This window comes from Macrobrachium nipponense, chromosome 11 (genome assembly GCF_015104395.2).
Source record: "Macrobrachium nipponense isolate FS-2020 chromosome 11, ASM1510439v2, whole genome shotgun sequence".
NCBI lineage: Eukaryota > Metazoa > Arthropoda > Malacostraca > Decapoda > Palaemonidae > Macrobrachium > Macrobrachium nipponense.
Genome location: NC_061087.1, coordinates 30487157 through 30514833, shown reverse-complemented (window position 1 = coordinate 30514833; position 27677 = coordinate 30487157). Strand labels below are relative to the sequence as shown.

At 40.2% G+C, this 27677-nt stretch overlaps 1 protein-coding gene across 1 annotated transcript in view; it reads left to right on the top strand.

Moving 5' to 3' along the window:
* Positions 1-21258, top strand: part of LOC135203198 (uncharacterized) — a 50342-nt gene extending 29084 nt beyond the window's left edge. Inside the window, exon 4 of the mRNA XM_064232982.1 lies at positions 19705-21258. Coding sequence (XP_064089052.1) covers positions 19705-20502 — 798 coding nt within the window. The 3' untranslated portion in view covers positions 20503-21258. The remainder of the gene's footprint in view (positions 1-19704) is intronic.
* Positions 21259-27677: the final 6419 nt, after the last annotated feature.

Here is a 27677-nt window from a genome sequence, read left to right as displayed (position 1 = left end):
AGATCCCACTTATTAAAAAAGATAAAAATAAATAGATAAAAATTTATTAAAATGCAAGAAGAATAGTATTAGGATAGTCATGCATTTTCACTTGAACTTGTGAAGTTCCAACCGCACAACATCCTCTGGGAGGCTTTTCTACAGTCCAGCGGTGTGAGGAATGAAAGGACCTCTGGAACTTTTCCAGAATTTGCTTAACATACCTAAAGCAAAAGGCAAATTTTGTAAGAATTGGTTCAGGATGACAAGTATCAGGGAGAGAGACATCCTCAGCTGATTACATAGCTCCTAAAGCTTGATGAAGCAATGCAGCCTTTTACCTTGGACCAGTAACCAATCTACCATCATCTGTTAGCAGTGGTGGAATGGATGGTGAGCCTGACCCAATGGTAGATGGATCTCAGTTTGGTCACCACAGATGATGCTGAGTAATTCCTTCCAGTTTCCTCTTCAAGGAATTATTGTCATTTCTCTTGGCAGTGTGATAAGTTCTATTCACAACACAGTGAGACTCGACAAAAATGGTGTTATTTTCATTTGAACGATTTTGTCTCCATGCGGTGAATTTGGTCCGTTTGTCATGGTAGGCTCATTTACATGTATCATCAAACCATGGCTGTACATGTGTAATGGAGGTAAAATTGATAGCACTTCAACTTGTCCTTTTTACATGCAAGGTTTGTACAGAACAAGTATTGCGCTTGTTATGTAGAGGAGGCTTTTTCTTTCCTTATTAATTTATTTTCATGAAAGACCATGTCTTTAGTATTTATAGAAAGCTGGTAATTTAGGTAATACGGACAATATAGCACTGCTGTTTTCCATCTTTCTTCCTCCTGTGGAAGTCTTTGGACTGTGTGAAAAAATTAGTATTATTAACCTGGTGTGATTGTGTGGTAAATTGTGATGGGATGATAGGTTGTTGCCAGTCAGTATGTGAGCAGGATTTTTTCTTCAGTAGGCAATGAGTTTGTGAACAACTTGTTTTCATCTTTTTTTTTCCATATTCAGAAATTTTACCACATTATGATAATAGCATATGATAATATACAAATGCTTTTCAGTTTCATTAAGAATGTCATGTTTGCCTTATCCCACATATTTCATTACTTAACTAATTTTTTTTGTAGTTTTTACCTCCCATTCAAGAATAAATCTCTTGAGCAACTTGTATGAGTGTAGAAATGTGACTCGGTTATCACATTAAACTTCCTTTAGTAATTATGTAAATTAGGGTAAGGTTGCATACCTCAGGCTACAATTATTAAGGAACCTTATCCCTGTACTTCAGATGAGGAATCTTTGTACTTGTTGTTAATCCCTACAAAATATCAGTGATAAATCTTTACTAGAGGAAATGGCCAAGGCTTGCCACATGGTGTAGTGAAAAGAATATGTCTACACTCCAAGCTTTTGTAGTGAATAGAATGTCTTCACTCAAAGCCCCTCTTTCTTTTGGTCACAGGCTTTTCTGTCTTCGTCATATCCTAAGAGAAATTGTCTTGGTCCATTAAATGATACAGGTCAGACCTCTGTAGGTTCCTGTCGAGTTGTTGATGTAAGCAGGGACTTGTCACCTGATGTGCCATGTCAAGACACCCTTTCCTAGATTGATGGTCAAGTCTCAGCACTGGTTCTAAGAAGCTTAACCAGGCTGCCTTATACTAACCCTCTGGCAAGGCCTTTCTCCAGGGAGCTGATGATGAATGGTTCATTCTGCTGAGTGAACTACATCTCCTATTGGGATATTCTAGCTCATGCAAAGGACTGGATGTCTATCAGCCTTTCCTTTTCTCATGGCTTTATGGCAAAGACCTAAAAAGCAACCCCAAATAATGCAATGATCCTCCCATTTGCAAAATGGACCCTACCTCTGGCACTGGTGAATAACTCCTTGCTGTGTCCACTTTAAGCCATGGGGTTCTTCCTTTAGAATTCTAGTATGACACACTCACAAGCGCACACACCTGTTTCCAGACTGTTTCTGAACACAGGAGTGAACAAGTCACTGGTCTGTAGGAATGCTTGTCTTTCTTACGCAGATAGCATATCCAGGGCATAATTTGGAAGCATCCTGGGAGGGTTAAGGTCCAAAAAAGTCAGGGCAGTCTCTACCTTCATGTCCCTCAATGACAACGTGGAATTGACAAAATCCACAATGTAGGTAAATGGAGATACGGTATCATTTGCTTACAGTTTTGTCACAGAGGCCCAGATGTTTTTTATTTTAATTCTGGGGTTGCGGAGGCCAAAGACAACATGGAATTGACAGCGATCTGCAATGTGGGTACATCGAGATACCACGTCATTTTTGTATAGTTCTGTCAGAAAGACCTAGATTTTATTTAACCCTTGAACGCCGAGCCGCTATTTACCAAAGTGTCTGTCGTATGCCGGCGGCATTTGGGAGTTGGCGCCGAAGCGGAAAAAACTGTTTTTTCCAAAAAATCACTACACGTTTAGTTTTTAAGATTTAAGAGTGAATTTTTTGCTCTTTTATTGTCATTGCCTGAAGTTTAGTATGCAACCATCAGAAATTAAAAAAAAAAAAATCATCATATATAATTGTATACAAATCGCGCTGTGAGCAAAACGGTTAAAGCTAATGAGTTAATTTTTTTCGTTGTATTGTACACTAAATTGCAATGATTTTGGTACATAACAAATTGTAAAACGATCAAAGCAACACACAGAAAATATTATCACAAAATGATGCATGAATTCGTAACTTGTGGGCGTAAAAAAAAAGTTTTTTTTTTTAAATTCACCATAAATCGAAATATTGTGCTAGAGACTTTCCGTATGTTGCAAAATGAAGGTAATTGATTGAATAGACTGTAAGTGATTTAGCTTACAATTGCAGTTGTTCATATACGAAACAAACCCTCGGTCTTAACATTAGGATAAATACTCAGCATCAGCTGGAAACTGGTAAAGTTTTAAATAATTGTGTACGCAAAGGACTATTGGCATCTGTTCTTGGTCACGAGACATGTGGAGCCACCCAGATACCCCTCGTTAACTCGTGACCCCGTTAATGATTTTCTTACCGCCTTTAAGAGAGGACGTGCTTTGCTCCGTCCTTTTAAAGCCGGTTTAGTTTGCCCCCTGTTGTTTTCAATTTGTTGTTTGGAATTCCCGGGTATGTGAACATGAAGCCTTCTCATGCTGCGAATCTTCATGGATATCACAAGCTTAAGGTATGGTTAATTCGTTACCTGTGCTCTGGAATATCGAATATTCATATGGATTGCCTGTAATCTAAAGCTTTGATGTATCTGGATGTGCTTTGGGAAGTAATTATGACTAATTGTGCTCCTTTCCCTGCGGGGAGAGGTGTGCATCGCCATCTTGTTTTCGTTCCAGATACGTGGGTAGAGAGGATGCAGGCGTGCGGTCGGCGTTAGGCTTATCAAGAACCAATCCAAGAAGGATAGTTGGTTTGATATATAACGTCGTGCTGCCAGCCAGGGTCCCACGTGATGGATGTCCCTTTTATCCTGATATGCACTGAATGGCGGTCGGATGTGTCGCCATCTGTAAAGAAGCAGACAGTGCAACAAGGCAGCCTTTAATGTCAGGTTGCTATGCCTACGAGAATAACATCAACAGCCTTGCACCTCTGGTAGGGTGCTGGCTTCGCATTTGAGATGCTCAGTGACATCATAAACATGGCGACCACCATGACGTCACCTCACAGCTGCGGCCTACACGGAGACATGCTTCCATTTTCATTTCGAGGTACAAGAGTACTTTACAACTATGCTTTCGGATTGGAGATTTTTTATGCACATTGTTTTTGAGAGAAATTACAAGCGTTAGGAGATATAAGTCCCATAATGGAAAAGAGACAAGTCTTTCCTCTGTATCCTTCCGCTTAGGCATTAACAAGGTTAGGTGACTGGCTTTGATGCCAGTGCGTTCTTCTGCCAATCCTGGAAGAATAGGGACTTCATACCTGATCCTAGAGCCAAGAGGAGAAGTTTCTTCTCCATCTTCGAGCCAGAATTGTTACATCCCTATTATATGAAAGCACAAGAAGTAGTTGTAATTGTCGAACAAGTGAATGATGAAAAGTTAGTCTAGTGTGGCTGCTGTGAAGAGTTGGAAAAGGCTAGAATCATGGACTTCAGTGACTGATCCTTGTGCCAAGAGGAGAAGAATAATTTCTTCTTCATCTTCAAGCCAGGACTGTCACATCCTTGTAAAGTAGAAATGCCACAGAAGGTTTCGTCTCTTGATCTTGGTTGCGAGAGTACCATAAGCAGCCTCACGCTTCCATCAAGCGTGATGACGTCATATACAAAACCACTTGCAAAATGGCGGTAGTCGTGACGTCACAGCCTACTGATTCTCTATCTACTTCGCTGCCTCCGTACCTATACGCTTTCTGACTCATTGGTACTCACAGTAATGAAGCATAAATAGGATCTAGAGGTGAAAATTGCTAAGAGAGACAAAAAGAAAAGGCGTGAGTCGTCCACTTTTTATCTTCTTCCTCTAGATGGTGTTGTAGCTAAGTTCGATGGCGTCACTGAGTGTACCAGTCAAGTGTTGGAGGATACGTGATTTCGTGACTGATCCTCGGGACAAGAAGGGAAGAGTAAATTCTTCTTCATCTTCAAACCAGGACTGTCCAGCCCAATCAGCAAGAAAGTCAGTGGCTGGTAAGCTTAAGCTCAAAGCAATTGGACGAAGCCGTTTGCAAGAGTCTGAACGAGCGATAGCGTCGACGGTCGCTGGGCTAGCGGCCGACGCGGAGTTGCCAGTGGTAACTACAAAGAGTCTAAGAGAGACTACAATGCCTTTGCTGAACTTGATACATACGCCGATGCTTTTACAAATGTTTTCCATGGACTCTGGATGTCAGAGTCATGCAATATGATAAAATTGCTTTCATGTTTGTATATAGGATTGCAAACAGATACCTTCTCAAATCCTACTGACTATTCAAGATCGAGCCATCAGTGGCCATTAAAGATCAAAGATGCCGCAGCCGTGTGGTCAGACGGCCATGACACACGCAAATAGATACTTTCTGAAATCCTACTGACTATTCGAGATCGAGCCATCAGTGGCCATTAAAGATCAAAGATGCCGTATGGTCGGACGGCCATGTCGCATGCAAATAGATACCTTCTCAAATACTACTGACTATTCGAGATCAAGCCATCAGTGGCCATTAAAGATCAAAGATGCCGAGGCTGTATGGTCGGACAGTCATGACCCACCCAGACGTTTTTCAGAGGGTAGGAGTGAGTTAACGTCTCCTGTGGCTGAACACAGTGCGTTACAACCGGAGGGAAGAGGCAACCAAGAGTTTCTGGCTTCGTATGCGGAGGTGATTGATTTGATTAGTCAATTCAATAACCTTTCGGGGAGCATGGAGACACCTGCCAGTATGCTTCCCCCGGGGATTGACATGATGTTTGGTTTGAAAAAGGATACGAAAGTGTATGAATTACCTTGTTCTAGTCATGTAGAGTTCGTTTTACAACACATAAAATGCACGGATTGATGGAAGTATATGGATATCTCTTAGTAATCGTATGCAGCCTGAATGGTGGGAATTAGCATACTTTGGGTTGACTCCAGAAAACTTCAAACCTTTACAGGTAAGAAGAATTCCCAAGTTTTATATACTTGTTGGTATAAGCTGGTTTCTTCCTATAAGAATATTGGCTAAACGCTTCGACTCTTACACAAGTAGTTGAAGTTAATCGAAAGCTTGGTTCCTTCGAAAGTACTGTAGAACCTTTTTTCTTAATGAAATCGCATGGAAACTTAAAAATCGAAAGGAAGAGGTGAACGCCATTTTTCGCCACTTGAGGTAGCCAAGCCTAAGTAGGGCACTTGTAACCTAAGATGCTATAGCTAGGATAATTGGGTCATACCTTTTAGCCTAACTATGTCAACTTAGCCTAACAGTGGGTTGATGACTTAACATGGTCTGGCTGCTTGAACATGCCTTTACTATCTTAGGTTGGGTGAATTAGTAAGGTTATAAGTATAGCCGAGCATAGACTAGTGCCTAGGCTACCCATTGGAAACACTTTTACCACCTCAGCCTAGAAGGTTGTGGTTGTAGCCTAGCATGGATAGCCCAAACTTTCTTGAACGACTGTACCCTAACCTAAGTCATTTAGTTTCTAGATTAAGCTAGTCTATACTAGCCTAGCCTAGTTAAGAGCACATCTCGGATGGACTTAACCTACCGTAAGTGATGGAGGAGTTAGCCTAGCCTAATTGGAAGAGTTAATATAGCCAAACCTAACCAAACCAGGGTCCTAGCCCAATTCGAAGTGTTAACATAGCCTAACTTAACCAAACCAGGGTCCTAGACTAATTGGAAGGGTTAACATAGCCTAACCTAACCAAGCCAGGGTCAACCTGGTCTTGCCAACTTGAAATAAGTTAGTCAATTCTTAATTGACTATACCTACTTAGACTAGTCCAAGCGGTTGTTGGCTAGGTTAAACTGGAATCTGCAGATGGGTCTCTTCCATACTGGTCTAGTTTCTATATTGAAGTCATGAACCTAACATAGAGAGTTCGAGCTTCAGTTGGCTAGAGCAAGGAATTAGAACCTCATCATATCTGGGAGGGGAAAGTGGGGAGTTTCCCATTCTTCAAGAGTGAGATGGGGTGAAGTGACGTTGGGTACCATTCTGGGCTAGGTTACTCGAGAATAGCACCATGATGGTTTCTGGCAATATAGGATTTCCCTTTGCAGGGTAGCATATTGAACATATGGCCGTATATTGTAACAAGTCACCGCATAAGGTGTTTCGTGGTTGCGAAGTAACATTACTTGTGGCAAAATAAGCCATATCCTGTTAACAGATTAATTCTTTGGACAGGAGGATAATGGGGACGGGTCTGAATAGAATATACGTATTATCATAGGACATTCTCCTGGGGTTTTTCCTATGATATAGTTTATATAATTGGAAAAGTTAAGTGTATCTTAGTTTTTACAAAAACACTGAGCTGTTTAATAGCTCTCCTAGGGCGGAGGGCTGGCCTGAAGGATTGGATATTTTTTACGTGGCTAGGAACCCATTGGTCACCTAGCAACGGGACCTGCAGCTTATTGTGGGATCCGAACCGCACTATATCGATAAATTATTTTCTATCACCAGAAATAAGTTTCTCTGATTCTGTGTTGGCCGAGATGGGAGTAGGACCTCGGACCACCGGTTTGGCAGATAAGTGTACAAACCACTCGTCCAGAGAGGAACTCGTATAATGGAAAAACCATGTAAGAGCTGTCTCGGGTTTAACCCTTCTAGGAGCCTGAGGATTCCATTTGCGATACTGGGAACAACCTGTAGGTTACACAAACTCTAGGTTCGACTTGTTCCGCCATGTCCCGAACGGAAGGATGGGTTCCAGTAATTAAGGAGGACCCAGGATGAGTGACTGATAAAGTTTATCGTAGCACAATCATCGCTACCAGGTTCGTGTTGGGAGGAGGCACCTCCGATAGGTAGAATTTATATCTCAAGGTCTGGAGGTTGACCAGTATCCCTTTTGGAACTAATAGTTCTTAAGTTTTTGGGTGTAGAGTGTCACCTCAGACATGTGAATATCGCTTCACACTGAGTAATCTTCAGATGAACCTTAGCAGTGAACTGGATGGGGCACATAAGAACTCTGATCTGATAAGTGAAAACATACTCTGTATCAGAGTAGACTTGACGGACTACCACCAGGCACATACATCAGTCACGTTACAGGAAACTGACTGTGGATGGGGGTCTTCCTCTGACTTTGGTAGAGTGGGAGTACTCAATAACCAGGGTTTTGACCTAGACTCAAAAGTAGTTAGTCAATAACCAGGGTTTTGACCTAGACTCAAAAGTAGTTAGGAACATTAGTTCCAATTTGCCCCGGAATCTGGGATAATGAGTCAATGCAGCACAGGTCATGATGACAGATACATTTCTTAGTCATGCTCAGTACGGTGTGAGAATGTGTGAGAGACCTTCAGCAGGGCCAGGTTTGACTTGTCAAAGTACTCTGTGGTTATAGAAAGGACTACGTCACCTAGAACATAAAGGTGGTAGATGTAAAGGAACAGGCCAAACAGAGGTGATCGGTCAAGCCTACTCCTTGTTTGTCAAGTTGTACCAATGAGGTTATACAGAAGAGAAGGTCATCAGAGGAATATGGGCCTTTTGGCATTTAAGAACATATCTGCTAAAATGATCGTGACGGTTGGTCTGTGACTGTATGGAAGATCAAAATGGAGCAATGTTAAGGAAGTGTCGGTCTGTTCATTGAAATTTGAGAGTGGGTTCTTTGTTATGAAAACCCACTTTCAATTACTGTATATATATAAGGTTGCCCAGGGGGCCTTGGACACAATTTCCTTGGGTCCTTTGGTGGCTGCTCAACAAATGGTATAACTCATCCAGTACCCCTGGCTGGTCAGTTGGTATCTTATCTTAAGATGATGGTATGAATGTGAAATGGAGGAGTTAACTGGCCTCTTTCATTTTCAAATTTCTGTCCCCTTCTTTACTTAGGGCAGTAAGAAGAGAGTACGATCATAAGCTGGAACGGACAAGGTACAAGATACCTATTAGTAGCAGGACATTCCTCTCTTTAGCAAGGGGGAGAAGAATGATAACAAACCTACGTGAGTGGATGAATTGGTTTGTTAGGAGAACAGATCTTCTTATCTTCCTTGGGCGCAATGAACTATGACATTGTGTAAAACCCAGAAGTCTGACTCTATGATATTCATATATGTCTTAGATTTGGAAATATTGGTCAGCTGTTTCGTAGAATTCTGGTATTCAGAAAACTGATCAAAGGTGGCAAACTTCCAGTTGGTTAATATTACTTACCTCCCACCAAGAGTAAGTCTATCCTAATGTTAAGACCGAGGGTTTGTTTCGTATATGAACAAATGACAAATTTGTTCATATACGGAACAAACCTTCGGTCTTAACATTAGGATTTACTAGCGCCAAGCTGGAAACCGGTAGAATTAAAATTACACTTGTGGGATCCAGGGAATATTGGCATCTATACCAGGTCACGGGGCATGTATACCCAGAATGCCCACGGCTACCTGTGACCCACCAGTTATTTTCCTACCGCCTTTAAGATAAGACGTGTTACTGTCTATCTGATTTAAAGCTGGTTTTTCAGTTTGCCCGTTTTTTTATCCATTTCATTTTTCATTTCTTATTACCTTTTCTTTCTCCGAGTGTGCTCAGTGTGAGTGAAGAGTGTATAAGTGGTATGATGGAGAATTTTGCCTCAACTTCGGGATCGTCTACCGTTTCGAAGAGGAGACAAAGGAAATGCCCAGGAGTCAGTGGCTTTCCATGTTCTAGGTTCCTAACTTCGGTGTCGAGGGATCCTCATCCAACGTGTAGTAGGTGCAGGGAAAACGTATGTACGATTACTAATCCAAGTTCTGTTTGTCGCGGTTGGTCGGTGGAACAGTGGAAAAAGTTCTATGAGAAAAGCCAATACAAAAGGAAGGTGGTGACGCCATCTTTGGATGACCAAACCTTACCGGCTTCTTTTGTATTGGCAATAAACCAGGCTGCTCCATATGTTTCTCCACCTGCTTTTGATTTGTCTCATACCCCTTCGGTTTCTCCTAGCGGTTCAGTATCGGAAACGTCAGGAGGGGCCTTGGGTAATTTTATGAATAATATGCACTCTCCTTTGTTCCCAGCAAGTAGAGGGGGAGATCCGCCATCTTTGTTCCAGGCTCCTGCTCTCCAAGTGCATAGGTTGGATGGTAAGTGGTCAGCGCTAGGCCTACCAGGCGTACCAACCTTGGATGGTCTGCTTGCGCATTATATGGCGTCACGGTTCCAGCAGGGTCCGGCAGCACTGAATGTTCCTCGTCCCCCAGGCTTGCAATTTATGGGAATTAATGCCACGGCTACGCCATCAAACTCAGTGTTTACAGCGATGCAGAACGTGGGAGGTAGTTTGGCAGCAAACGTGCGGTTGCCAGCAGAAACTTCTCAGTCTCTCCCTACGAGAGGGATGACGTCACAACATACGTCACACACCGAGATGGCAGGCGTGATGACGTCACAGACTGCTTCTCGGCCTATTTCGCTGCACCCAGACGCTAATACGCCTTCTGACCCGTCAATGCAAACTGTAATGCAGAAATTACAGGATATAGAGAAGAGAATGAATAAGAGAGACAAGAAGAAAGTGTGATTCACCTTCTTCGTCTTCTTCCTCTAGTTCGGCGTCATCGCTAAGTCCGATAACGTCACGGCGAGCGTCAGTCAAGCGTTGGAGGAGGATTCGGGAGTTCCTGAAGGATCCTCGGGCTAAGAGGAAAAGAATCAATTCTTCCTCATCTTCAGACCAAGACTGTCATATCCAAGTCAGCAGGAAAGTTGGGAAGTCAGTGGCTATTAAGCACAAGGTTAGCAGACGAAGCCGTTCGCAAGAATCCGAACAAGCGAGAGAGGCGACGGCCGACGGACTAGCGGCCGATGCGGAGTTGCCAGTTCGGATCGCAAAAACTACGATACCGCTGGTAAAATCGACGTTGGCGGCGAAAGGTGCAGCAGAGGATAGAATGCAGGTCCCAGTTTCGCCCGTAAGGCCGTTCAAAATACGTACGAAGGACGATAGGCTCCTATTAAAAGTACAAAAAATAAGGAGTTGGCAACCTCGGCGGATACATTCGTGGAAGGCAGTGTCCGTCTGGATGAAAGGTCGAGGCCGAGTTCTCCGACGCTCATAAACGATATCAATACTAATAGAGACGAAGTTATATCTGTCTTAAGGGAGCCTTCATCTTGGAGATCTAGACGAGATTCTCGCTCTAGATCTGTGAGCAGAGAAAGAGTGAGGCGTTCTCGTTCCTCTGCTGACTATCCGGGATCGAGCCAACAGCGGCCAGCAAAGATCAAAGAGACCGCGGCCGTAGGGGCAGGCGGCCGTGGAATTCCGGGCCGTCTGTCAGAAGATAGGGGCGAGACAACATCCCTTGTGACGGAGAATGGTACATTAGAGCTGGAGGAAGGAGAAAACCAAGAGTTTCTGGCCTTGATTTGATTCGTCAATTCAATAACTTTTCGGAGAAGACAGAAACGCCGACCAGTATGCTTCCGCCTGGAATTGACATGGCATTTGGATTAAAAAGGGATACCAAGGTGTCGTATGAATTGCCTTGTTCGAGTCATGCGGAGTCGGTCTTGCAACACGTAAACGCAAAGATTGCAGGAAGGGATAATTCCTTAAGATCTAATAGATAATTTAAATTTATCCCCCCTCCAATGATAAAGCAAAGGAAATATTATACGACACCGAAGGTCCCTTTGCTGTCTAGACAAGTGAATCCTAATGTTGTAAGATTAAGGCCTGGATTAACCTTATATCAGGTTAAAATGGAGTGCCCTTCGATGACGTACCAAGAGGCTGCTACGTTAGAAGCAACAGCTTCTTCTGTCTTTCAGGCTGCTTCTTGGTTAGACCTTTGGTCAACAGCAGTGGCGAAGATTGCATCCTCGGAAGTAACAAGAAAAGTAGTGGATGAATCATTGTTCATTAGATTACTACAGTCAGGTTCCAAGGCGATTGCGTACCTGACAAACGTAAGTGCCAATGTTGGGCAAAATATCCTGCTAATGAGGAGAGATGCAGCGTTGGCTAGACTAAGCCGCAATGTGGATTTGGATTCCCTGTTAACAATGAGGAATGGGGATATCTTGGAGTCGCAACTGCTGTTGCCAGCGGTCATACTGGAAGAGGCGATAGATAGAAGAAGGATGGACACTAACGATAGGTTGGTGCAACAGGCAGTTAGGAAAACGTCTAACAGTCAAGCTACTCCTTTGGAGGGAAGACAGCAGCAAATGTCTCAAAAGAAGACAGTGAGACATAACATCCCTAATAGAGCCACAAGACCCTCTTCCTCAAAGAGGCTAACTCATCGGCCCTTTCACAATAGAAACAACAGAGGAAGGGACAGTAGGGGAAGAGGGAGAGGCTCAAGAGATAGGATGGGCGCCTCTCATCACTCGGCCACACCAGTGGGGGGTTTGCCTGGCAAATCACTGGAAGGTGTGGCAGGAACTAGGGGCAGAGCAGTGGGTGGGGATGTTCTCGGGATCGGGTATTGATCCCGTTTCGAGGTAACCCCAACCCCGCCCTGACAGATCAGCCATTACCCCACGTCGCTTATGCCCACAAATCTCAGAAGGCCATTATTCTTCAGGACGAAGTGAAGAAGATGATGGAAAAAGGAGCTGTGCAACAGGTATGCAGTCCGTCAAAAGCTTCTACAGCAGGATTTTACCTGGTACCAAACAGCCAACGGGTAGTGGAGGACAGTAATAGACCTGTCAACACTGAAATCTGTTTATAAGGAAAACCAGTTTCAAGATGGAAACTCCAAAAACGGTTCTACAACAGTCAGGATCGGAGACTTTATGCTGACAGTCGATCTAAAGGACGCATACTTTCAGATACCAGTCCATCAGTCTTCAAGGAAAATTTCTCCGCTTCAGTCTTGCAGGGAAAGCTTTCGAATTCAAGGTCCTGTGCTTCGGATTGACAAACGTCTCCTCAAGTTTTACAAGTGTCACTCTCAGTTGACGTGGGCGTCAGGGGATCAGGCTAATAAGATATCCTGGACGATTGGCTGGTGATAACAAAGTCCAGGGAGAAATTACTAGGGACAGGGCGACCCTCCTGCCAGCTTTGTCACAGCCTAGGTATTGTGGTAAATCAGAAGAAGTCGCAGTTGGATCCAAGTCAACGTTTGGAGTATCGGGAATGGGTTATAGGACACAAAACAGAAGCCAAAGTATTCCCGACAGACAAAGAATAGAGAAATGCAAAGTGGTGAATGCCTTTCTGGGAAAACAGACACAGCCAGCAAGACAGTGGCAGGTGGTGCTGTGGGAATCCTAACCCTCCTAGAGAAGTCAGTACCACAAGGAAGACTACACCTTGGGTCCCTACGTGAAGATGGAAGAGTGTCACCGGAGTTTTAGGTCGCCAATAGTAGATCACCCGTACGAGCAAATTCCCTTGTCAGCAGAAGTGAGGAAAGACTTGCTGTGGTGGGTGAACGACGACAATCTGACAGTGGGTGTCCCCCTTCAACAATCCTCTCCAGACCTCTTGCTGTTCTCGGATGCGTCACTAGAAGGCTGGGGAGCCCATATGGGAGGAGTTGATGGTGTCAGCAAAAAATGGAGTTGCAAGGACAGAGAACTCCATATAACGTGCTGGAGTTAAAAGCAGCGTTTCTAGCTTTACAGGAATTCAGGGAGAGAGTAAAGGGACACTCAGTGGTATTGATGTCAGACAACACCACAGTAGTAGCTTATATAAACAAGCAAGGAGGCCTAGTTTCTCGGCAGTTACACGTGATGACAGTTCAACTTCATCAGTGGGCTGTAGAGAACCTGGTAGACATCAAGGCCAGGTATATTCCGGGAAAAAGAAACATAGTGGCCGACAAGTTGAGCCGCAGGGATCAGATTCTGGGAACGGATTGGTCCCTGCACCAACAGGTAGTGGACAGGATGCCATAATGTTGTGGGAAGGACCGATCATAGACCTATTTGCAACCAGGTACAACAAAAATTTGGAAGTGTATTGTTCAGTAGTCCCAGACACAGAGGCAGTAGCAGAAGATGCGCTACAACACCCCTGGGACAATCTGGACGTGTACGCATTTCCTCCATTTTGTCTAATCCGTCAGGTTCTGAACAAGGTAATGCGGTCTCAGAACCTCAAGATGACCCTGGTAGCCCCGTTATGGCCGAAAGCAGAGTGGTTTTCAGACCTACTGGAACTCCTAGTAGATGTGCCGAGAGAGCTACCCCCATGGAGCAACCTACTGTGTCAGCCGCACATGGAGAGGTACCACCAGTTCGGTGAAGTCCCTGTCGCTTCACGGGTGTGGAGACTGTCAAGATCTCCTCCGAGCGAGAGGGTTTTTCACAGAAAGCAGCAACTCAGATGGCAGGAAATATCAGAAAATCATCTGCGACAGTTATACCAAGGAAAAGTGGTCAGCATACGTGATTGGTGTCGTAGAGGGAACTTGTCTCCACTCGGTACCACTATTCAGCAGTTAGCAGACTTTCTGATATATCTCAGAACAGAAAAGCATATGTCTGTATCTGCAGTGAAGGGGTACAGGGCGGCTCTAGCCTCAGTCTTACGAATGAAAGGAGTGGAACATTTGTACTTCATGGGGAGTTGGCCGTGCTCATGAGGAGCTTTGAACAGTCATGCCCACCAAAGGAGCTAAAAGCCCCCAGATTGGGATCTGACCAGGGTACTGAGTAGCTGACAAAACTTCCCTACGAACCACTAAGGCAGTCCACGGATAGGAGCCTAACCCTGAAGACAGTCTTCTTATTGGCCCTGGGCTTCAACCCAAAAAGGGGGGGGTGGGGGAGCTACATGGCCTTTGTCATATCTCATAAAGCACTCGAGAGGTTGGAGGTCAATGGTATTTGAGTTTGTCCCAGAATTCGTGGCCAAGACCCAAAACCAACAATAGTAGACGCAGATTCGACTCCTTTACCATACCTTCCTTGGCAGACTTTGTAGACAATGACAAAGATGAGATGCTCCTGTGCCCCGTCAGGGCACTAAGGGAGTACTTAAGGAGAACAAGGCACCTCAGGCCGGCCGGGGTGCCGGAGGTTGTTCGTAATACAGGACGGAACAAGAAGGAAGTGTCCAGGAATACAATATCGTTTTGGTAAGGAGATGATCAAGATGCTTATTGGCAGAGACAGAGGGTCAGATAGCCAGGTGGGAGCTAAAGCTCATGACATCAGGGGCTTGAGGGCTTTCTCTGGGCATTTAAGAAACAATGTCTGTGGATAGAATTCTGAAAGCTGGTGTGTGGAAACGCCAAACAACTTCACCTCATTTTATTTGAAAGACGTTGCCCATAGATCCTTGGACACTTTTTCCTTGGGTCCAGTGGTGGCGGCCCAACAAGTGATATAGCTCATCCAGTGCCCCTGGCGGGTCAGTTTGTGTCTAGTCTAAGATGAAGGTATGAAAGTAGAATGAATGGGATGACTGGTCTTTTTTCCCTACTACTTTCTTCCTACTCCTTTAACTACGGGCAATATGAAGGAGAGTACCGTCATGTGCTGGAACAGACTAGATGCAGGTGAGGTGGTCAGCCATACTGTGAAGCTATCTTAGGTTATGATATACTTTTCAGTAGCAACACCCCCCTCTAGATAGATAATAGGGAAAAGAGGGGTGAAGGTGGATCCAGTTGCAAGGGACAAGAGTAAACAATAGAATGGTATCTACACCCAGTGGGGGAAAACCAATAGATCCGCTTATATCTTTGGTTCTAGGTTCATTGTCCATTCTCTTAGAATTTCCCTATACTATATGCAGAAATGGATAAGGTGGCAAACTCCCAGTCAGTTGTAGAGACTTACCTCCCTCCAATAAGTAAGTCTATCCTAATGTTAAGACCGAAGGTTTGTTCCGTATATGAACAAATACCAAATTTGTAACTATTTGTCTTTTTCATAACTAATCAAACCTGAGGTCTTAACAGGTAAAGGCCCGCCTCGAACCACCCCTCTAGCAGTCTAAACTGGGTTAGAAATATAACTGGTGGGTCACAGGTAGCCGTGGACATTCTGGGTATACATGCCCCGTGACTTGGTATAGATACCAATAGTCCCTGGATCCCACAAGTGTAATTTTAATTCTACCGGTTTCCAGCTTGGCGCTAGTAAATCCTAATGTTAAGACCTCAGGTTTGTTAGTTATGAAAAATACAAATTAGTTACAAATTTGGTATTTTTAACCAATTTATATTTTTCATAACTTACAAAGCTGAGGTCTTAACATGCAAAGGCCCACCTCTAACCACCCTTCTATCAACTAACCTGGGTTGGGAGAATAACTAACGGGGTCACGAGTTAATGAGGGGTATGTGGGTGGCTCCACATGTCTCATGACCAAGCACAGATGCCAATAGTCCCTTGCGTACACAATTATTTTAAACTTTACTGGTTTCCAGCTGGTGCTGAGTATTTATCCTAATGTTAAGACCTCAGGTTTGTAAGTTATGAAAAATACAAATTGGTTAAAAATTTGTAATTTCGGTCGAGTTAAAGTTGACCGAAGGCCAAATTTTTTCTATTTATTGTGATTTATATGAAAATATTTCAAAACTGATAAAAGCTACAACCATGGGTGGTTTTTTGTTGTATTCTACATGAAATTGCTCACATATTCATACATAAAACTTTATGTAACGGCTAATATAAAACGGTGCAAACATTACAACAAAGTGACGAAAGAATTTCTGAGATTTTCGGCCGAGTTACCGCACGTGGACGTAAGGAAAAGTTTTTCAAAAATTCACCATAAATCGAAATATTGTGCTAGAGACTTCCAATTTGTTGTAAAATGAAGGTAAATGATTGAATATTACTAGACTGTAAGAGTTTTAGCTTACAATTGCATTTTTTTATGATTTTGGTCAAGTCAAAGTTGACCGAAGGTTGAAATTTTGGCACTCATGGTGATTTATATGAAAATACGTATTTCAAAACTGACAAAAGCTACAACCATGGGTTGATTATTGTTGTATTTTACATGAAATTACTGCACATTTTCATATATAAAACTTTATGTAACGGCTAATGTAAAACTGTGCAAAATTTACAACAAAGTGACTAAAAAATTTCTGAGGTTTTCCGCCGAGGTACCACGCGCGGACGTAAGGAAAAAGTGTTTTTCAAAAATTCACCATAAATTGAAATATTGTGCTAGAGACTTCCAATTTGTTGCAAAATGAAGGTAAATGATTGAATATTACTGGAATGTAAGAGTTTAGCCTTACAATAGCATTTTTCTACCATTTTGGTCAAGTCAAAATTGACCGAAGGGTGAAATTTTGGCTTTTATCGTGATTTATATGAAAATATTTCAAAACTGATAAAATCTACAACCATGGGTTGTTTTTTTGTTGTATTTTACATGAAATTGCGCAAATTTTCAAATATAAAACTTTATGTAACGGCTAATATAAAACGGTGCAAAAATTACGACAAAGTGACGAAAGAATTTCTGAGATTTTCAGCCGAGTTACCGTGCGGATGTAAGGTAAAAGTTTTTTTTTTTTAAATTCACCATAAATCAAAATATTGTGCTAGAGACTTCCAATTTGTTGCAAAATGATGGTAAATTAGCTTACAATTGCGTTTTTCGACGATTTCTGTCGAGACAAAGTTGACTGAAGGTTGAAAATTTGGCACTTATGGTGATTTATATGAAAATACTTCAAAACTGATAAAAGCTACAACCATGGGTTGTTTTTTGTTGTATTCTACATGAAATTGCGCACATTTTCATATATAAAACTCTATGTAACGGCTAATATAAAACAGTGCAAAAATTACGACAAAGAGACAAAAGAATTTCTGAGATGCGTCGCTGGTGCTTTTTAGTGTGAGAAGAAAGAAATTCGCACGCCTGGGTAATGCTTGTAAGCAAAACAACAGCTTGATCTGTGAACTCCCAGCATCCCTCAAGGCGCGTGATTTCAAATTTTTCGCAAACTAGGCCTATAACTATTTCTCCGTGAATATTTAAAAAAACTTATTTGTTGTCGACGTACCGTACGTCTGATTAGCACCCGACAGACAATTTTAGCCGACATATAATGCGTCCAATAGGCGTTAAGGGTTAATTGAATCCTATGGTTGCATATGGCCATATTGGGAGAACTGCTACATACTCCTCTCTCTTCCAAACTTACCCTTTCTATGGCACCCTTGAAATCACAAGTGGCAAAGTCATCCCTGCGGTCAAGGCGTTTATTGAGGCTTATGGATCCCTTCCCACTTCAGCTAGGAATACTTCACGTCAGACTGAACCACCAGGAGCACTGTGCCCACTTGGAACATGTCAGCCTCTTAGATCAGAGTTACTACATCTGGAGGAGTTTCTTTCATCCTCTTGTCATGAATGGTGATTTTGGTGTCTTATGATTGTGTCGTACTGAACAAGCCGTATTTTTGCAATATAAACTGTTTCATTCAAACCCACTAAACATAAAAGACTGTACCCTGCTCCCATCCTCAGTGGGATGAGTGTTGGAAATAGCAATAGGAGTCTTCCCCCCACATCCCCCCCTTTTTTTTTTTTTTTTTTTTTTTTTTTTTTTTTTTTTTTTTTTTTTTTTTTTTTTTTTTTAGTAATCACATGACTAGGACGATTTTTGCAGAGAATAAAGCATCTTGAGTAATGGATTTGTATGAACATGCAGTTTCTGTATCATATAAATATTACTTTGAATTCCCTTCAGAAGGAATACAGCGGGAAGTTTGTTCATATTTGTAGTTTAATTCCATTGATATTTCTGGGTTCATGGTTCGTCAAATTGTGTTCTTTTGTATTGTACAGTATGGTATTTGACATATAAGAAGTGGGAGTGGACAATGGATTTCTTTCAAGGTTCATAGATTTGATTCCGGCTTAGTAATGAATTTGAAGTTCCTTTTATTTAATAGCTGAAGTCGTATGTTGTTAGGTATGTGTTTACTTTGTAGTTTTAACTTACTGAATGACCTAAGTATCCCATGTTTTAAAGTCAGGGGTTCCCAACCTTTTGAAAATGATGAGTACTTAGTGGTTTTTTGGGTAGTTATGAGAACACCACCATATGTATGGAAATAATGCAGTAAAGTAGTCCACTATCAAGACATTAAGATTTATAAAAACTTCTAGATTATGAGCACAGAAGATTTACAGATCTTATTCCCCTTAAATACTTATCACGTTGTTACCATTGACTACTTACATATATACTGCAAAGATATATAATGGCATTTACAGTTAATATATGTTGCCTCTTTAAGATTCCATAATCATTATTGAATGCATTTGATTTGTTTATATTGAATAATTAATTAGGAACCAATTATGTGTTGGAAAATTTTCCAAGTAAGTTTTAAAAAATTTTCAAAATTCCCGTTCTGCTATCGCAAATACTGACATGTAAAATATGTTGTTCTAACTGCTATGTAATATTCATATTACACATTTAAAGGAAATAGTATTTTGATAGAAGAAAAGAATATTAGAAAAGAATTCACATGCATGAATATTTCAGATTCTTTTGAACATTTGAAGATAAACTTTGCACCACACAGTGAAGTACAGAAGTTTGCCTCTTGAATAAATATATTGCTCATTACCGGAAGTCTCATGTGATATACAAGGAGAAAGTAAAGAAAAAGAAAGATCAGCTTTTTGTTGTAAATGAAACTACAGTTAAAATAACTGATTAAGGAACTGAAACACTTAGCAATGGACGAAAAAGTTACAGGGAATTCAGTTGTGCATCCTTTGTACCGTAGACAAGTTATACAGGTTTTTTTCACATGTTCAGCTGAAACCTTTAAAAAAAAACAGAAAACTGTGACCAACATTAATGGAGCACTGACATTTGTGCCTGGGTAGGCATTTATAATCAGCAGTTTCTGCTCAATAACTTGTCGGGAGTTTTATGTCATGAGCATCAAATCTTAGACTTAGGCCTGCAAGAACTGATACTTACAATTTTAACCACTGTGAAAGATCACTGCCAGACCCCAGGAGATCACAGTGGTGCTTGCAAGCAAGAGGTTGGGAATCACTGCTTCTAAGTTTGCAGACTTACGGTATAATTATTTTTTGCTTTTGCAGTGCCACCTAGATCTCACTATCAGTGTTCAGACGCCTCCAGGAGTGTACCGAACTGCCATCATGATTGCTGCCGACAAGAAGTACTGGGGTCTAGTCGAGGATATATTGAAGATTCACGACAAAATATGTCGAGAGGAAGTAGCTTACCTCCTTCCGAGAGCGCAAGATGCTCAGAAGTGGAACATAGTACAGCAACTTCTTCAAAAGGACTTTGTTTTAACCTCCAAAGAGTATGTCCCTATATTGCGTGAGGCCTACAAACTGAGTAGATGGGAAGTAGTCTATGCCATATTGCGCAAGGATTTCCGATACAAGAATGAAAGCCTAAATGACTTGTTGTTTGATATGATTGACCAGAGAAACTGGAGACGAGTAGAGGACCTTCTTGGTATGTTCAGTGAGGAAACTAACTACAACGTGAACCTTGTAGACACAGCACTTGAGGGACAGACCAGCAAGTTTGAACAGATGTTAAAAAAGGGTAAATTTGATGCTCCAACTTTAAATGGCACTTTAATACTTATAGCGGCAGGGGGCAGTAACGAGCAGATTTCTAGAGCTCTTCTGACCCGTGACATATTCACAGATGACACTTTGCACAATGCACTGTTTCTTGCTGCAAAGAAAAATAACCTGGAGTTGATACCCCATCTGTTAACTCAGTTCTTCAGTAGAATCAGCTACCATTCCCTCAGCTGTGCTCGTGTCGAATGCAACAAGAGTAGTTTTAGGGATGCTGAACGCCTCTTAGTAAAGGCACTTGACACGAAAATTCAGACCATGTTCCAAAACATATGAAGTTATTTCTAACAGACTGTATTACTAATGTTCAAATGAGCCCCTTTGTGGAGCAAAAAATGGTTTCATTTCAGAATTAGCTGCTAGGAGGAAATTACTTGTTTTGTCAGTCATTGGTTTACTTTAGTTTGTTGAAATCATCTGTTGATGTAAGTCAGGGATTCAATGGACTTTGGGAGAATTTTAAAGCCTTTTTTCTTTGGTAGGTTTTATTCAGTCAGACATTACTTACCTGGATACAGTATAATGGTCTCACATTGCCGCATAGCGATGTTATATACATATATATATAGATATATCTTTTTACCCTGTAAGGGTCCAGTCTACGCTCCAGATATGCTCACAGTCCGGAATCTGTTGTTATTTTGAAGCATAAATGCTGTACTATAAATGTATCTGTCTGCAAATGCGAAGATGGTTATGCAGTTTTCCATTCTATTCCATGTGTGAACTATTCAGGTTGGTGTGGTGTATCTTGTGTAAGAGAGTTTATGCATTCTGGGTATGTTTTTTGTGTGAGTGATGTTTCTGCAAATTTGGATTTTTTGTATTTTTTGAGTTAAAAAAATCAACCAATTCCTACAAAAAATACAAATATTTTGTATGTGAAAAGGACTTCACTTAGTCGGATTCGTTGCAGACACTGCAAGTTACTCTACTGTATAGTCCTTTCATTGCCTATTTTTTCATTGATGTGACATTTCAGTTGAAATTTATTTCTTCACATTTAGTCACAATATAATTATTTTACTTTTAGGTACTGTTTTATTAACCTCTGCTTGGCAGCAGCTCGCATGAAATGGGGCTATTCTTTGCAAGGAAGAAGTCATCCCAGGTGCTTGCTAGGGACTTTGAATTTCAGAAGGTAATTCACATCAGTTTCAATGAATCAGTAGAATTTTTAAGTTTGATTAGGTGTGTAAGAACAGTTTCATAAAAAGAGAATTATGGGGAAAATGTTATTGAAGTGGTTATGTAAACGATATTTTTCATTTAACAATGATTCATGGGGAACTTTAGCTTTTATAAATGGATTCATTGCCATCCACAAATGTTTTTTAATCCTGTAGATGTAAATTTCTCAATAAAACATTTAAGTGAGTTTAGGAAAATCAGAACAACTCAGGGAGGCATGTAATGGTAGCCACTCGCAATATTCCATTTGCCTCCAGCTCTGTTGCTTCTTGTCTAATTTTCATTTGTTCCTGTCTCTTTCTCCCTGGTTTTCCAAATTCACAAACTTAAAATCAGTTATCTCCTCCCAGTGAAGGTAAAATATTTTGGGCTATTCCTATGATTGTATAGAAGTGTGACTGTTACCTCAGTAAAGTGTTTTGTATACTGTTTCCATAGATTTAGGTTTTGTTCTGTGAAGTAGAGTTGAAAGCTCTTCGTTATACTCTATACTATACATAGTACCTTTGTGTAAATTTAGTCTAGAGGTTTTTCAAGAGGTGGGAGAAATGACTAGTGGCTCTTGAAATGTAAAATAAGGAACCTTTTATAGTAAAATTAACATTAGCCTTAATATTCATTGGCCTAAAACCCGTTTGTGTGGAGATGCCAAGTAAATCTAGCGAGTTGGTCTAATAGGAGGTAGTCTTGTCTTTAATATGTGTTCTGCTGCAGTCTCATTTTTCATCTGCTTGGGCTACTAGCATTGAGTATCAATTGATTAAATTTGTGCTTGGGAACCTGATGAATTATCAAGAAAATATCCTCAATTGAATTTGCTTCTGTGTGCATAGTTTTAACAAATAAGGTTTATAAAACATAAATGGAGGTTTTGCAAAACACAGACAAGCGGAACAATATAGGTAATGAATTCCTGTCAGTGGATACCCATATCATGGTTGGAAAACATTTTCAGAAATGCAAGAAAGATACACAGCATTCCTCAAGTGTTTATATATAATTTAACATTCCACAGATGTTACAATATTGGTATATTCCATTATAGTAATGATCTTCCTGAAGGTGACAGATGTAACCTAAGTTTTAGTTTTAGCTTGTTATCCCATATTACGTACATATACTATATATATGCACATATTCCAAAATATTTTATTGTAAAAGAATGAAAAGGAAGCCAAGCAAAAGTGTGCCTCTCAAGTTTTAGGACAATCTAAAGGAACAAAGTAAAGCTAGTGTAAAGATTATTAAATTTATACAAAAACTGAGGATGTATAGTTAGTGAAGCTGCTCTAAATGTGTGGACTTGCACTTTTGAGAAGCGATATTCATACAATTGGGACTTCAAAAGGTTTAGTGAAGATGGCAATGCATTATTACCCTAATACTCTTCTTGCATTTTAATACATTTCTATATATTTTAATTTATTTTTTATTTTTTAATAAGTGAGTTCTTTATTTCCCATTACTTTCTGTTACTTCCTTTCTAATGAACTTTATTCTTTGGAAGTTTTTATTTCAAGTCAGTGGCCCCTATGGTGGGCTTGTTCCATGTGAATAGGGTTTATCTTCTGAGTTGTTATATATTATAATAATAATATTAGTACAATCAGAGTAAGGCTTATGGTGGACTGCAAATCTCAGTCCCTAACAGTACTTGCTTTTGTGGCACTTAGGAAAATGTAGGTCAGTGGATAGAGGCCTAATTTAATTGTGCATCGTCTTAAAAGTCTTCCTCATCCACATGGATGGAAATATAAGTGTGAGGACCCTAGGACCATCAAGAATAATGAGTGATTGACTTATAAATATCACGGGGGTAGACAGTTCTTCATGAGATGACTAGGGTATATGAGTAGAACAAAGCAAGGGAATATGTATGTAAAAAATTGGGATGTATGCACTGTGGGATTTAAAGGGAATACTGTTGCTTGAGGATACTGTTGAAGTATTGGAAGAAAGACTGACAAATGGGTTGCATCGATGGTTGCCAGTCTGGCTTCAAGCATGAGATATCAACCACAGAGGCAATCTTTGTAAAAACTGAAGGAAATGACAGCAAAAGTACCTTGTGGAAAAGAAGAGACCGCACCATGTGTGTATTTAGGGGAGGTATATACCTGACCACCCAGGCAAGCAATTAAATGGGCGTCACAGAAGCAGAATACTTAACAGAATGACTTGTTGATATGGGGATATTACAGTACCATAGTACAAGGTCTAGACAGTTGAAGGTTTAGTAGAGGAACTGAGATAGTAAATGTTGGGTGCAGCAGATGTTTTGTTCCTTGACAAGGGAATAGCTGAAAGGAAGACCCTGATAGTTGCTCTATGCATAAGACCCAGTGTTAACAGCAGAATCAGAGGAGGATCGTGGAAATGTTCAAATGATGGCATAGTTACATGGAGAGGAGAGGCCTGAAAGCCAGCATTAGCAAGACAAGGGAAAAAGTCAAACTTGCATTCAAAGTGACTGCGGATGCTGTGGAAATGCTTACGGGTGGACTGTATACTGTGTTTTGGTTGGAAAATACGATAAGCATAGATTGGGAGGTTTATAATACAAAAAATTTATAAGAACAAAGGAGAATGAAATAGCAAAGCGCCTTGTTGTGGTAGAAGGAAATGCCTTAGATTTAAAACATCCTTTGTTATTTGGTAGAACAGGCAACATAAAGTGGAGAGAGATTGCTTGAATACTTTTAAATCATTTATCCTATCGGTAAATCAAACAATTAGTGCAGCACAGAATCATGGACTTAGATAAAAATAATATGCTAGATTCTCGAAAGGTCTGACTGCCGTGCTCAGATTCACAACAGGAATTAAGAAGTTTTGTAGGGATGTCTTATCCAGAATTTTGAAAATAAAATAGCACAAGGGGCCAGGTAGTTTGGTCATCCGATGAAAGAGCTTGATTAGAAGAAGACCAGAAAATCATGTAAAAATACACAGGTTAGGAGAATTAAGATAGAAGACATTGGAGTGAATCACTCGAGCTGTTCACTGTCATCCCTTAATAGAAAAATATGACGACAAAATTTTAAGGGTTCCATCGGCCAGTGGTTAATCCAACAACATTGCCTCCGCTAATCAATGAGGGACAGGAGATAAATCCCAAGAGGGTTGGTAATGTTTGGGTCCATTCCTTGTAAAGTCTACTTTATTTCTGTCAGCCTAAATAATGAATTTGTGCATGATTGTTAGTCAACTTTAGTGAATTGTAACCAGAGCTGAGAAGGCAGTAGGCAACCAACCTCATCCTGAAAAGACATTGATAACAAGGTGACTGATCTCTGGGTACACTGTTGACTTTACTAAAACGTGTTTGCGATGACCTCTCAGTCCTTGACTTCTATTCCAGTTTCCCTTTAATGGCCAAAAGTTTAAAGAAGGCAAAAATGTTAAAGTAAAGGATAAACAAAACAAAGAAGAACGAAAAGGGGTGACTTACGACGAATTTTTAAAAACCGCTGCTTCCAATACCAGAAAAGTGTTTTGAAAGTACTTTTATACCAAGAACAAATACAAATATCCTCTTTATGTGTGGTAACATTGTCTGAATATGTCGTCATTCCATTTGATAAGGAAATGGAATGGCTTAGAGTGTCAGGAAGTTTATAGAAATAGTTGATGAGCAGGATGATGAACACCTATTCGTCGTGTCTTCAGGTTATAAGAAAACAGAAGAGTCCACCATAAATGTAATAACAGAAAATGGGAATCGCCATTCGCACGCAATCGTTTTCAATGGATGTAAATTTTCAAGTTGATCTGAATTATTACTGATAATTGTGCATTCTTAGCGCATAACATGTTTTTAAAGATTTCACGTCGAGCAACAAATGTCATTTAATATCTAATTCGCTCTACCTCTGGATTAATATATTTTCATATATGTTCCTCTTTGGTTAACATATGAAAATATATTGATTCCGAGGTAGAGCGAATTAGATATTTAAGGACTTGTAGCTCGATGTACAGACGGCCAACGAAGAATTGGCGTAGTTTCTTAATTCATTGTTCGTTATGGAAATATTGCCATATGCAGGTGCCAGATTATTTGCTTAACAATAAATAACATTCCTTTCAAAGGTGCTATACTTGAAATAAATTACATTAGAATAGAGTAGATTTATTCAACGTATTAAAGATAATTATTTTACAAAGTAAGGAAAATATATACCAATGGGTCCACGATTTCTAATTTTATTCTCAACTCTAGCTTCGTGACAGCATACCGAAGCATTTTGAAGTTGACTTTGCTGCCGGTCGAGTCTTGACTCAACGTATCGTACTGCACTGGGATGTTGTCATTTCGTCTCCTACAGCCGATAAACAATACATCCAGTCGTTAACATTCTTTGAAAACGATGTTTAATTAAACTAATTTTGCCCTTTGATCAATAAAATAATTTGCATGACATAATATTTAGTGGGCCTAAATTGGACTTCTGATTTTCACACATGATTAGCCTAGGTCTATTTTGAGCAGTATACACTCTCGGATACGTAATATATAATCTATATATATATATATATATATATATATATATATATATATAATATATTTAATCTGCTTTATTTAATTATTCCTGTTATTCCTTGTTTTATTAGCAATGCTCGCCTTTCTTCGTATCCTTTTCATGAATTGCTTAACATAATTAACTCAGACCTAGCTATCAAAAAAAAAAAAAAAAAAAAAAAAAAAAAAAGAAAAAAAAAAAAAAAAAAAAAAAATCAACGAATATAATTCAGTCTTATTTTTTTATCGAATTCCTTGCATATCACCCTGTTTTCATTTGGACACGTTGGAAAGCTGTGGGAGTCAAAACTGACGAATACATTAAGAAAGGCTTACTTTCATTAAAGCTTTCTTAGGTTGATCTTTCTGTAGTTATTCATTTCTTCTAACTAGAAATTTAATTCAAATTCGTTTTTCCACAATGTAATATCTCGACCTACTATCCATTAAAGCAATATTAATAAGTAGCTGAAAAGGATAAAGAAAATTAGTGAAAGGTGACGTTCTCGTTTAAGTCTATTTCATGTTTTTATTTCTATTTTTTTCAAGACTGCTTTAATCAAGGGTTGCTCTTTGACGGCTACAGGGTGTAAACACGAGTGTATGCACATATTTTGGGGAATGAAAGATTAAGTTTCTTTGAATAGAAAATATTTTATAAACATGCATTTTAAGGCGCCCGTTGTCGGTGCGGGGAATTTCAAAATAACCGTTATCATTACTGATGCTTTCAAGCCATGGAGTTCGTAGTGAGAAGTCGGCTCGAGTCGCCCGAGATGTAGAAGAGAGCGGAGGTGGCGTATAGGAGTGATGGAGGGATTAGGCCGATGTTGATAAAGTATCTCCTAATAAAATGTATGCTTTAGCTTTTGAAGAAAAAAAAATGCATGCATCATAGAAACTGTTTCCCTCCCTATCTGTGGTATTCACTGGCCACCGATAAAAAACAAAAACAAAAAGAGTAAGCCTAACTGAATCTCTCATCCATCAAAGATACGTTTGCTTATTCATTAGACTTATTCATTAGACACCTATCAAAGATTTCAAGTGGAGATTTAAAAATCTCTTCCTCTCCATCTAAAGTCATCTCAGACACCAGTCATAAGCATAGAGCTAGTCATGATTCCTGGTTCAGCAATGTCGTGACGATGCACTAGAATTCAAAATTCACAAATGAATGTTGTTCAGCAACGTTTACACTATTGTCTTGCTCTCTTGTGGTGCTTTGAGGTGTTCCACCTCTAGGCCCATGTTCTAAATTTTGCCGTTCTTTAAACAATTTGATTCATCTAGGCATGATTCTCTCCGGTTTATTAAGCTTTCTTGATATCTCTCCAACAGCAACTTGCACCGACTGCAGTGCAATAGTTGTCTCTCGCTCATCAAGGGACGTTTCTTAGACCAATAAATGACACATTGACATTAGATTCCCGCACATAACATCAAAAGCAATAGAGTGAGGTCGCTTGGTTCACACTGTTAGGAGATCGTTATTTTTTTCTTTTTGTTTTTAAATTTGATAGCATTTTGTGAGATTCCAATGTTTTCTGTAAAATTTAACAAATGGAATAGTTCAACTACCTTCACTTAATATTGAAATGATAATTTAAGGTCTATGATTATGCGATACTACTAGTGATAGGTGTCTCCTATCTATTTGGTAATGTATATCTATGGTTGTGATATGACGTTTTTTATCACTTCGTTTCGTTCACGTCAATTTTGCTATATGGAAAAT